Source organism: Podarcis pityusensis (assembly GCF_964106645.2).
Source record: "Podarcis pityusensis genome assembly, chromosome: 3".
NCBI classification, from domain to species: domain Eukaryota; kingdom Metazoa; phylum Chordata; class Lepidosauria; order Squamata; family Lacertidae; genus Podarcis; species Podarcis pityusensis.
In genome coordinates this window covers 1,592,875-1,605,481 of record NC_138026.1, presented here as the reverse complement: position 1 = coordinate 1,605,481, position 12,607 = coordinate 1,592,875, and the positions used below count along the sequence as shown (strand labels likewise).

The following is a 12,607-nucleotide window of genomic DNA, read 5'->3' as shown; positions in this document are numbered from 1 at the left end:
ATATGACGGCAACGCACACAGGAATATGCCTCACCCCCCCCGCTCCTCTCCATACTTAATAATTTTCTCTGTAACTTCTTGGCAAGGTTGGCCTTCAGTGTCATGTTGTTATACTAGGGCAGGACAAATTGCTTGGAGGGTATTTTTTTTTAATCTGCAGCATAGAAGCTACCCAGAAGATAAAAGCTCATCTGACAGAGAATAGTCACCTGTATTTCCCATTTGTACTTGATAACAATTCTTTGTGGTTATTTTTGTAACCTAAGAAAAGCCCTGGGGTATCAGCTCTCTTTAATCCAGCATCCCACTTCCCACAAGGGCCAGCCAGAGAAAGATGGGAAGCCACAAGAAAGACGGAGCACACGGGGCGCTCTGCTGACTGTTGTTCCCCAGTGTTCAGTGCTCAAAGGTGCACCTTGGATCCTGGAGAGAGAATGCAGTGATCATGACTCCTCCATGTCCTCGCATTATTAGGAACACCTGAAAGTTGTTTAGCTTTCCCCCTCAAAAAAATGAGATTTTTTGGTTTACTTGCCAAAGATCCAGGACAAACCACCGCCTTCTGGAAATTTCCCCCAGACGTCACTTTCACCTGGTAATGTCCAGGAAAATCAGGACATATGGCATATAGTTTAACTATGTGCTGTGTAAAGAAGTTCTTGCTCTTGTCTGACCCAAATCTTTTACCATTTAGCTTCATTGGATGATGCTGGATTCTTGTATTGTGAGAGAAAAGGTTTTCTCTAGGGAAAGAAGTGCTTCTCTCTAAAAGTGCGCTAGATTAGGAACTTAAAATACACCTACACCTTTTACATAAGCTAGGATGAGATTTCTTCAGATAAAGCATTTGTATTTCCTCCACCACCCCGCCCCGAAGGATGCTATATTTGCTTATGAATCTATCACCTGCAATAATTTCCTGGTAAAAATATAACCTAGGGCTTGTCTTTACTGCAGCCTATAGCTTTTTAGACTTGTGCAATGGTAGCTTTGCAGACTGGCTCTACCATTGCATCTTACTGTCTGCTCCTTTAACTGCTGCCAAATTATATTTGAACCATGTGTTTTGCATGTGTATTACACAGCAGTGCAACATTCCTTGCCAAAAACCCAAAAGCTGCCTCCAGGCTTTTTTGGTATGGTTTTCATCCCTGTTCTAATGATTTTTTCCTTTGCCTGCCACCCTCACAGGTCATCTTTTTAAAAACTATTTTTATTTCTCAATCCTGGAGAAAAGTTTGCAACTGCACATTCTCACTAATGCTGCAGCTTTGTGCTGTTGTGCAAGCAAGCAAGAAAACATGAACACCTATGTTAACCCTGTAAAAAAAATGTGCTACTTTGGTTGCCTGGTAAGATGGAAAGGAGAGGGGCTTAGTCAATACACATGAAGCCGGAGTGAATTAGGTTCCGTGTCTAACCTATGGCCCACCAGATGATGTTGGACTCCAGTTCCTGCTAGCCGCAACCAGCTTGGCCAATGGCCATAGATAATGGGAGTTGTGGTCCCGCAACATCTGGAGGACTACAGGTTCCCCATCCCCAAAAGCAAAAGTAAAAATGGGTTGCACACCTATTTTTAACACTGCCGGCTGACCCTGCAAAAGGAGAAGTCATGCATTTCCAGTCTGGCAAGATGTATGAGGTGTGCCTGCGTTTGTGCCAAGGCTTGTCACCGCAAGGGAAATGTGTGACTTCGCTCTTTGGAAATTGAATTAGAAACATGAAAAGCAGACAAAATGATTGTGACCACATAATTATCTTGAGTTTATTGAGTGCTTTTGTAACATGTGAAATTTCAATATAAACATTGCTCCTCTTCCAAGTAGTGAAAATTGATCAAAACCCAGTGGTTCCTACATCACTTCAAGATATTACTTGATTCTGGACAGCTGTGGACTTAAGGGTGAAATCCTAAACATGCTTAATAGAGAACAGTTCCCACTGAACTTAGAGGGACATGCTTCTACGTAAAAATGGTTAGGATTGTGATGTAAATCAGATTCGACTCCACACTTGATTACCCACCGTGAATTTTGGTGTAGACAATTCCTTTATTAGGACGGCATGCTGTATTCATTACCCTGCTATATATGGCTATCCTTCCCAAAGTTCTCTGCTCTTTCCCCTTGTGTCCAGGTGAATCCTGGCATCATAGCACTTTGCTCTCAAGCTTCCTCAGAAGTGACGGAACTCCATGTGCACAGAATCCACCTTATTTGTACACTCTTTGCAAAGTGTTTTCACTCAGTCAAACTGACTTCCCATTTCCTACACACATCATGTCATCATGGCACCAAAGCAAGAAGAGTTAATGTGTGAAGTCCAAGCCTTCTTCTCCAGTGGATTTACAGCAGTTTCTACTACTCATCCCTGTTTTGTACCACCAGGAGATGGAGTTTGTTGTGTCTTTCTTAGCACAACCTGACCTCAAATTCTCTCTATTCTCCCCATTTGCACAGGAGGCGGATTTCTCCTTTCACACATACATAGAGGTATCTGTAACTTCTGCCCTCTGGACTGTTTTAAGAGGCTTGGGCCAAGACAGAAGGTATTAGGAGGCTGGCGGTTGGGGAGGAATGAACCATCTCAGTTTGGGAAGATCTTCCAGTGATACCCTGTCTACAGGTAGTGAAAGTGAGCATTTTCATGATGTGTGGGCATATTTTTATATAATCATTAATAGCTGTGGACAGTCTGTAACATCCCAGTAGCTAATCCAATGGCAACTGGCAAACAGTTTTTATCCTGTTATATAATGATGAAACTGGGCTGCTGGTCCTCCTATGGATACTAAGAATTCAGTTGCTGGGCACCACTGTTGCTCCTCTGAGATCCCTTGTTTATCTCCCTCCCTCTCTCTCAAGTTTTATACCCAGTTCTTTAATGCAGGAGAATTTTGGAAGCAGCATGCTAATTTTGAGAGTTATGGATTCATTATAGTAATGGCAACATATCATTAAACAATTTAATACCAAGGTTTGGAGTAAAGGTGTAGGGAAATAGGGAAGGGCAGTGATGGCAGTGGCAGGGTAGCATGGTTTGCTTCATGTTTCGTGAAGTGTTTTGGGATTCTGAAGGAAGGATTTGGGAACATTAACTTCATATTTAAGCATGGATTTCATATCAATGAGTGCAATATTTATATAGATTTCTATGCTGAAGAGAGTTCCACTGTAACTAGAAGCCAGTATAAAAAGTGGGAAGGAGAAATATCTGACTTAGGTACGTACACAGAGAAAGAATATTGAATAGAATTAATTGAGAACTTACAGTATTAATGAAACCACTATTACAATCTCATTAAAAGCCAATTGAGAAATCGTTTTATAGTATCTTTGTGTGTATAGCTTCTCGCCACTTAACTACACTTATAGAGCATCCACTTGGGTTTGGTTTTTATGCATTTCTTCACCAGTCCCCCTTTCTAAGAAGAAGAAAATAAAGTTTTCATTAAAAATTCTACTGAGGAAGGAAAGTAGTTTAAATTCCTAAGGTAGAATGCTCAATACATCAATTTTGCAAACTTCCAGAATTTATTTGAATGGCCTCACTTTACATCAAACTCCTTGTTCTCTGCCTATACAAGGAGCATTCTCTCTAAATACCTTCTGAGCATTGATAAGTTTGGTGCTAGCAGGGCTTATGAGGCAAGGTGACGGAGCAGGATCCACTGGGGCAGCCGATCCTGTTGTCAAACTTTCTTCCCCTCCTTGTTTCTGATGTAGAGCTTCCATCACCCCTTCTTCCCTGTCGGGGAGGGGCTGTACCATTTTGGGGTTTGCCTCAGGAGATTCCAACTTGGCAGGTGGTGGACTCTTCTTCCTTGGAGGTTTTTAAGCAGGGGTTGGATGGCCATCTTGTCATGGATGTTTAGCTGAGATTCCTGCATTACAGGTAGTTGGACTTCCAACTCTACAATCCTGTGATTCTACATGCATCTCTTATATATTGTGCTTCTGTAGAGAAGAAGTGGCAACATTTATGTGTTTTCAGAATTTTGACCAGCATGTGAGATTTGTTAAATAGCCTAACAATTCAGTAATGGTTTGGGTTCTATGTTTATAAGCAGTGATACAAACCTTTTCTTGTTGTACTGTGAAATCCCCTTGCCCTGCCACTTTCCCCAAGGGAAAACCCGGTCTTTACTGTTGAATCAGAGCAAATGTCAATCAGGTTTTCTTTGGATTGACGTTTACTCTGATTCAGTGCTAAAGAGTGGGTTTTCTGGGGGAAAGTGGTGGAGCAAAGGAACAGCTGCTCAGATCTGCACATAGAAAGCATGAGACAAGTAGAAAAATGGATGAGTCTTCGGTGAGAGTCAAGCTCTACCTGTGCAGAGCAGGGGACACAGGTGGCGCTGTGGGTTAAACCACTGAGCCTTGGGCTTGCTGATCGGAAGGTTGGTGGTTTGAATCCCTGTGATGGGGTGAGCTCCCGTTGTTTGGTCCCCTCCTGCCAACCTAGCAGTTCGAAAGCACATCAAAGTGCAAGTAGATAAATAGGTACTGCTCCGGTGGGAAGGTAAACGGCGTTTCCGTGCACTGCTCTGGTTTCTCCAGAAGCAGCTTAGTCATGCTGGCCACATGACCAAGAAAAACTGTCTGCGGACAAATGTCGGCTCCCTCGGCCTGTAAAGCGAGATGAGCGTCGCAACCTGAGTCGTTCACGACTGGACTTAACTGTCCGGGGTCCTTTACCTTTACCTTTTTTTTACCTGTGCAGAGCCTCTGCATGGTGCAGCTCAGGATCTTGCCTGCTCATTAAGCTAGGGTGGGTTTCAGCCTGGTAAGCTGTACACACACTAGCCTGGCTATGGAGAAGGCTTCTCCATCCTTCCTACTTCCTGAATGCAGCACCCTGAGCAGAGAGAAAGGAGAAAGGGATCAGTGCAAGTTCTTAACTAGATCATACATGACAAATCACCATCCAGCCTCTGCTGGAGGAGTATCATGGTCTTGCAGTCAGAAAGTTCTCGCTAATGTTGGAATCTCCTTTCTTGTAATTTGAAGTCATTGGTTCGGGTCCTACCCTCCAGAACAGGAACAAATCATCTCTAGGGATGAGGGTGAAAATGTTTGTGCTTGTTCAAATGGGGGATAGGTAGAACTGGACCCTGAGAGTGCAGGGGGACATGATATCAGTTCAGGAAGGCTGAAGCACCATAGGGTCAAGCACATACACCAAAGTCATTTGGAGAGAGACACCATATATAAATGTTTATAAACTGATCCTAGAAGCCTCTGATCCAAGATGGGGGAACTGGAGTGCTTGGCTTTAAAAGATGGAATAGATATAGAGGGCATATAGTGGAATGGAGAGAACAAGTGAGACATGGTTATCTCCAGATAAAAGCTCCCTAGGAAGGGCAGGGCAGGGCCTACTGGAGGATATAGAACCTAGAAGGATTCTTTCTCGTCCGCAGACTTGCTGTGGGTGGTGCTGGTGGGCCACAGAAGTAGTTTAGTATGGACAACATACTGTATCATCCTCCTGACAAAAATGTCCAGGGTGAAATGGGAATTGACTTCAATGGCTGTCCCGTATACTGGTGTGTTTAAGTCTCAAAGAAGCAAAATGTGTAAATACCCTGTGTGACTGTGCTCTGGAACGATTGGATTTAATCTTAAGTGTCACCCAGGACCTGGTGCAAGATGTAAATGTTGAACTGATTGAGAACAGTGAACATAATGCTATGAAATCCAAGATATATGTAAGAGGACAATTGCCAAGAAAATGTAACAGTCATATTTGACTTCAAAAGAGGAAAGTGAAGAGGGTCATATCTCTTTATAGAGATTGTCCAAAGCCACAATAAAAGAAGTTCAGCTGGCATGTATATTGCAGAACAAGAAAGGTGCTGCCAGGACCAAGAGGAAGCCAGCTTGATTAATGAGTACAGTCAAAGGAGCTGCTGGAGGCAAGAAGTCTTCTTTGATAATATGGAAGTCTTTTCCAAAAAAGAACACAAACTGTGGCAAAAGAAACACAAGCAGCAATAAGGGGTTTGAAAACCAACCAACCAACCAAAACCAAGCAAGAGAGGTGGCTGGGTCTTTGGATGAGAAAGGGCGTCAAAGATGTGCTAAAGGAGGAAAGCGAGATGAGCGCTGCAACCCCAGAGTTGTCCGTGACTGGACTTAACTGTCAGGGGTCCGTTACCTTTTTAGAGGAGGAAAAGGAGGTTGCAAAGGAGCTGATTGAATTTTTTTACATGCATTCTCACAATAGAAGCCGCAGGGCAGGTCCCTGCACCTGAGGAACTGAGGCAAGTAGTGGTGATAAGAGATGAAGTTAGTGGCCTTATGGACTAATTTCAAACTGACAATCACTGGGTCCAGATTGTACCCACTAAAGAAAGCTATGTTAAATTGCCGATCTTCTAACAAAAAAGTAACTTATCCATAAGATCAGCCTATATATATATATATATGAGTACTAAAAAGTAACCAATGTAGGGCAATTTTTTTTAAAGGACTTCAGATTGGATCTAGGAAATTGCAGTCTGGTTAGCTTAATGTCTGTTCCAGGAAAACCAGTGAGAAGCATTATTAAAGACTTAGTCTTTCAAAAAGCTTTTGACAAAATACCTCACCAAAGACTCAGAGTAAGCTTAGCAGTCATGGTTAACTGGTTAAGGAGCAGGAAGCAGCAAGTAGGAATAAAAGTGCAGTTCTTCCAATGGGAGGATGTAGAAAACGAAGTCCCCTAAGGATCAGTATTGAGACGTGTGCTTTTTAACTTGTTCATTAATTGTCTACAGTTAGGGGTGAAAAGTGAGGTGTCCAGGATTGCTGATGACGCCAAATTGTTAAAGGTGGTTAAAGAAAAAGCACTTATTAGAAGGTCTAAAAGGATCTCCCCAAATTGGGTGTGTGGGCTTTAAAATGGAAAATTCAAACCCATGTAAGCAAGGATAAAGTGATCCTATTTCACTTATACCCTCCTGGGGTCTCAACTGGCAGTGATTGATGCAGCTTGATGAAGATGTTGATCCTGCTGCAGAAATGGAGAATTCCATGTTAGGGATTATTACGAAAGAGATTGAAAATTAAACTGCCAATGTCATGGTGTCATTATGCTAATCTGTGGCGGGACCACACTTGGAATAGTGTGCAGTGCTTCTTGGCTCCCCTCAAACATTTGGGTCTTTCTAGTTTGGAAAAAAGTGAGTAAAATGAGGGACAAGCTCTGGGCCTATAAAATTATGCATTGTTGTGTATGGAGAAAGTCGACAGGGACCATCTCTCTCTCTCTCTCTCTCTCTCTCTCTCTCTCTCTCGTAATACTACAACCCAGGGCCATCCAATGAAGCTGAAAGTTGGAAGATTCAGGATTAGAGAAAGTGCGCAGTGCATAAAGTATAAGTACTGTAAATAAATAAGAATTATAAAATTTCCTCCTGCAACCAACGTGACCACCAGCCTGCATGACTTTAGAAGAGGATTAAACAAGTTCCTGGAGGATAAGGCTATGAATGACTTCTGGTCATGATGCTTATGCTGTACCTCAACTGTCAGAGGCAGTATTGCTTTGAATATCAGTTGCTGGGCCTCCCAAGCAAGGAGAGCGCCTTCTCACCCTGTTCCTGCTTGTGGATTTCCCATAGGAATCTAGTTGGCCACTATAAGAGCAGGATCCCGGATTAGACGGGCCTTTGGCTTGATCCAGCAGAGTTCTTACGTTCACATGCAACATTATTGTGCTCATGTAAGCGATTTACTTATGTATAAGGAAAATGACACAAGTATATTCCATGTAGGGTTATTGTGACGGGTGAAAGAGTCTGTAGTTCACTCCTTGCACCAGTTCCAGGTTAAAGCTAAAAGTTCTTTGGTCCTTGCAATAAAATAAAATAAAATTAATACTACATTGTTCAGTCATGCTAACAACACTTTTATTTTATGATTTGCTGTTTCCAGGGCACAGACAGAAGCTTGATGACTCTAAACCTAGTTTGTTCTCTGAGCGCCTCAGTGATTTAGGGCGCATTCCTCATCCCAGTATGAGAGTAGGGGTCCCGACTCAGAGCCCACGGCCCTCTCTGAACTCTGCACCAAGCCCTTTTAATCCACAAGGACAGAGTCAGATCACAGGTAAGAGACAGAACCATGGGCTTGTATGGGCCATGGGAATGATTGATTATAGTAGGCCTTTTATTGTTTCAAAATGTAGAAAAATAACTGTTGCAAAGTGAAAGGTATAAGCAAATGTAAGCTAGTGGGGAATAGATTTTTCTGTAGCATTCATGACAAAATCATTTAGTCTTCTTTCTTGTTTGCAGTCAAAATTGGGGGTGGGATGAAATGGAGAGGAAATTCTCATCTTTCAGGTCTCATTCATGGAATTGGTCTACACGCAATGATAAAATATGTAAATTTTCCAGCTATACATGTTTATTTAGGATTGCTCTTTAGGATAGTTTGCACAGCATTGTCATCCTGCGTCCCCCCCGCCCTACCACGTTTATTATGTGATATTGTGGCTTCTCTCTAGCATCCATAGCTATGCATCACTGTTTCAGTAAACTATGAACCAGGCCACTTTGAGAGATGCATACATTTTATTTTCAAGCCAAGAGATTGCTTTCACTATTCAAAACAGACTGTGTGTAGGGAAAGCAGAGAAAATCTAAAGCGCTGAGGTCCATATAAAAAGAAACAGCAGCAAACCTAGGCCAATTGTTATCACACACACACACACACACACACACACACACACTTGGGTGAACTTCTCTTTGTTTATATACAGTTTTATTCTAAAGATCCCAATAAAAAGTGGAAAGCCATTTTGTGGGTGTGGGGTGGGGAGCGGGAAATGTTAATGAAATGCAGCCCTTTTTTCAATGCGAGCCCCAATTTTGTTTTATCCTTTAAAAAAAGAAGGCTGAGTCTATACAGGCATGTCTTTAGTTCAGGCCCATTTACACATACTACTAGTGACATGAGTTTTTAGCTGCTTCAAGCCACACTGAATGGTGCAAAGGCACTGGAAGTACAGAGAGGCAGGCAGGCAACAGGGAGATAAGTTTTTTAAATTAGTAAATAAAGTGATGTGATTCTAAATTGTTGTGGTACATGTCTGAAGATCTGGATTCTGTGGTTGGAGTTCATCCTCTGGCTCCTTCCCACTTAGTTGTTGCCCAGCAGGAAGGTTAATGGCTGAGCAGACCGGAGCCATCTCCTTGGCCCTGCCCATGGGAGTCTCCTGTTTCGCCATGAGGAGCTGGCCCTCGCTCTGCCCTGACTCTTTGTTCGACTGTTATATAATACTAGACCAGTGACTGAGAACAAGTTTTCTTCCTGATTCCATATGGTGATCATTTGTCACACGGATGGATCCTAGATTCTCCTGTAACTTTTGAAATGTCACATGCTCCTCTTGTTCACACACCGTAAATGCTTTCCGTAGAACAATCTGCTGCTGGCTTATGATTAAAAACATACCACTTTTTGTTCTGAGTCAAGAGCAGCACATTAAAAAGCCTATAAATGGTAGGTGCTGTTCAAATTCATGAGGGTATTGAATACTATAGAGAATGTTAGGAGTTCACAGTTCACTCTATGTAGCTAAAGAGGCAGCAGGGGAAATATTACAATATCTCGAGGACTTTCGGGGAGGCGCCTCCGGTAATGGCTGAATTTTCTGACCGGGAGGAATCTGCTCCGTGGGAATCTGGGTCTGGCCGCCACGGCGAAGGTGGAGACCCGTTAAAATCACAGGCGGGAGAAGCCTGTGAGCGTGGGATTCGGTGGACACCTTTTGCGCCTCCCCCACTCGCGGGGAACCCCAGTTTTTGGGGCTCCGGAGCGACGTGGGGTGAGTGGCGCGGTGCATCGAATCGTCTGCTTCTTCCACGGAGCGAAGCCGCATAGCCGTTGCCGGAGAGCACTGACCTTTTCCTGTGGACAATTGGATTTTAAAAGTGGTTACCCGTGAGTAGAGTTTAAGCGGAAGAATTGGATTTCTAAATGTTGAATTTGGCATCGTAACGGGGAGGTTCAAAACAGGAAGTCCGCCTTCCCCTTTTGTAAATAGACTGAGGCAATGAAGTTGCAAGCTGGAGTCCTGGAAAGTCTTTTGTAAAAGATTAAATTTCCATCGGTAAAGAACAAAACCCCCCTTTGGAGGCAGGAGAAGAGGGGGGGAAGTTGAGGACTGAGTATGCCTGCAGGAGAGAGCGAAGAGATCTAAAACACCGCCGCTCTGACCCTGGAAACGGGCTGCTAGGAGGACTGACGTATTGTGGAATGTTCATTGACAGTGTTTAGAACGTTCATTGACAGCTAGTTAAACAAGAGAAATACATTGTTTCTACTGTTTCCGGTTGTTTCAAAAAGGAGTAAAAGTAACTGAAAATTGAAACTAACTTGAAACTAATTTTGGATTGTTTAAAAGAGGATACTATTGACTATTACAAATAGAAACTGTTTCCCCCTAGTGGAAGCTTTTGAAACCGGTTGCTTTACAAGAGTTGGGTTAGGGAAATTTCCAGCTGCAAGTTAAAAACCGTGAGACTCTGGGGCTGACCTTGAATCTTTTAAGTGTTATGGTTAATGGAAGAGGAAAAACAGACCAGTCAACTGATGACAAAACATTAAGGTCTGGGAGGACTTGGCAATAATCCAGGAGAGGTCCACCACCAGGCCCCCCTGCTCTTTTTGTTGCAGCCTTTGTACCAGTATGTAAAACCAAGAGAAATGTTGACAGAAGAGGCCCTAGTGGCTGCATTATTTAAGATAAATGACTCATTGGATCAGCTTCACAGGAAAATGGACACGATAAATGCGAAAGTGGATGTTCCAATCACTAAAATTAACTTAATTATAGAAAGTATAAATAATACCAATATAGAAATCACCCAGAAATTGATACAGGAACCGATTTCGGTACGGCAAACTGCGGAGGAGGCCAGGGAAAAAGCTGTTGTTGCTGAATGTAAAGAAACACAACTGGAGAGAAAGAGAAAGAGAGCCCCAGCTATACAGAAGCAACTTGATGAATATAAGTTGATGCTTGCGATGACTGAACTTAAAGAAAAACAGACGAATTTGAGGATTAGAGTTCACCTTTGGTGGACATGCCCAAGGATTAAGACACTTTGGGAGATGATTCATAATGAAATGAAAAAGGTATTTAAATATACCTTTTTGAAGAAACCAGAGGCCTTTCCCCTGGGCATGGTTGGCCAATTGGTGTTAAAGAAGGACAGAACTCTTTTCACGTATGCTACAATAGCAGCAAGAATACTCATTGTGAAGAACTGGAAGACACAAGATTTATCTATCCAGGAAGAATGGCAGATGAAGTTGATGGACTATATGGAATTGGCGGAAACGACTGGCAGAAATCCGAGACCAGGGAGAAGAGTCGGTGGAAGAAGACTGGGAAAAGTTTAAGACTATTTATAGAAATATTGTTAAAATAATGAATGTTAGAAAAATGTTGGAATGAAGTTATACTGCTTCAGTAGAAATGCTATAAGGAATTAAGTATAAATAGATTAATAGAGTATTAAAGGGAAATATAAGATTAGAATATGTTAAGATAATTATAGGATAGAAAACAGGAAGATGGAAAGGAATTGCTGAAACAATTAATAGAAGTGCAATACAAAAAGGGAGGTGTGAGGAGGTCGTGGAAATAAGGGAAGGAAAGTTAAGATATCGAAATTGTTTTGTGTTTTAAATGGCTTGCGTCTTGTTTTGTTAATCTTATGTTCTTTCTTTTCTTTTTTTTGCTTTTTCTTTTTCTTTTTCCTTTTTCTGTTTTATTGTGTTTAAATGGTTGGAAAATCAATAAATATTACTTAAAAAAAAGAAAGGAAATATTACAATATCTCTTCTAAATAAGTGTAAGTCTGCAGATGATAAGAGGTAGCACTGCTTGGCAGAGCACAGCAATTTGTACTTAGAAGAACATACATTCCCTGCCAAACATTTGAAATGTGCTTTGCCTTTTTTGATAGTGATTATTTCTGCCATGCTTGAAAGTTTGCATTGAGCTACACAACTGCATATTTCTGATGCTGCAGTTTGTGCCCAAACCAAGTGTACTTTTGCCACCTACTATAATCCAAAGCCTTCTGTGCTGAAATATCACTGGAAGAGGAAGAAAGACACATTAGCACAAAGAGGTCTGTAAATCAGAAATCAAGTACTGCACCAAACATCCAGTACAACTTGCATAAAATAGTATTTAATGCTTTGATTTATAGTAAACATTGTGGGCAGGTTTCATCTAACGAGTCCTGTCAGTGGAAGCCCCTCCACTTTACGGCTGCCATATTTCAAAAAGTATGAACCAGGACACCCTGGAAGTTGTTGATCCTGCAGGGAGAGGAGGAGTGAGAAAGGCCCCGGGCTCAAGCAGAAGCCCATATGCACACCGTTTCTGCTAATGGGATTCTTTGAGTGAAGCTCGCCCGTTGTGCCCATTGGGGGTGGTGGTGAACATGCAGAGTTTTATAGAAGGTCTTCAGCTATAGAGTTCTACCAGCTCTAATCTTCATAATGTGCAATCAGTCAAGCATTTAGTTTGGCAGTAAAAATACTTTCCTCTGAGTGTCAGAGGTAGCTCTGCACAGGGAGTAGTAGTAGTACTCCAC

The 12,607-nt window shown here is 42.2% G+C and overlaps 1 protein-coding gene across 10 annotated transcripts in view; it reads left to right on the top strand.

The window, feature by feature from the left end:
• Nucleotides 1–12,607, top strand: part of RUNX2 (RUNX family transcription factor 2) — a gene marked incomplete at its 5' end in the record, with an annotated part of 232,070 nt that overhangs the window by 135,507 nt on the left and 83,956 nt on the right. For 7 of the 10 annotated variants that reach the window (XM_080997413.1, XM_080997409.1, XM_080997407.1 and 4 more), the window contains one exon: nucleotides 7,923–8,096. The exons of the other annotated variants lie outside the window; for them this stretch is intronic. In XM_080997413.1, coding sequence (XP_080853539.1) covers nucleotides 7,923–8,096 — 174 coding nt within the window. The remainder of the gene's footprint in view (nucleotides 1–7,922; nucleotides 8,097–12,607) is intronic. 10 annotated transcript variants of the gene reach the window in all.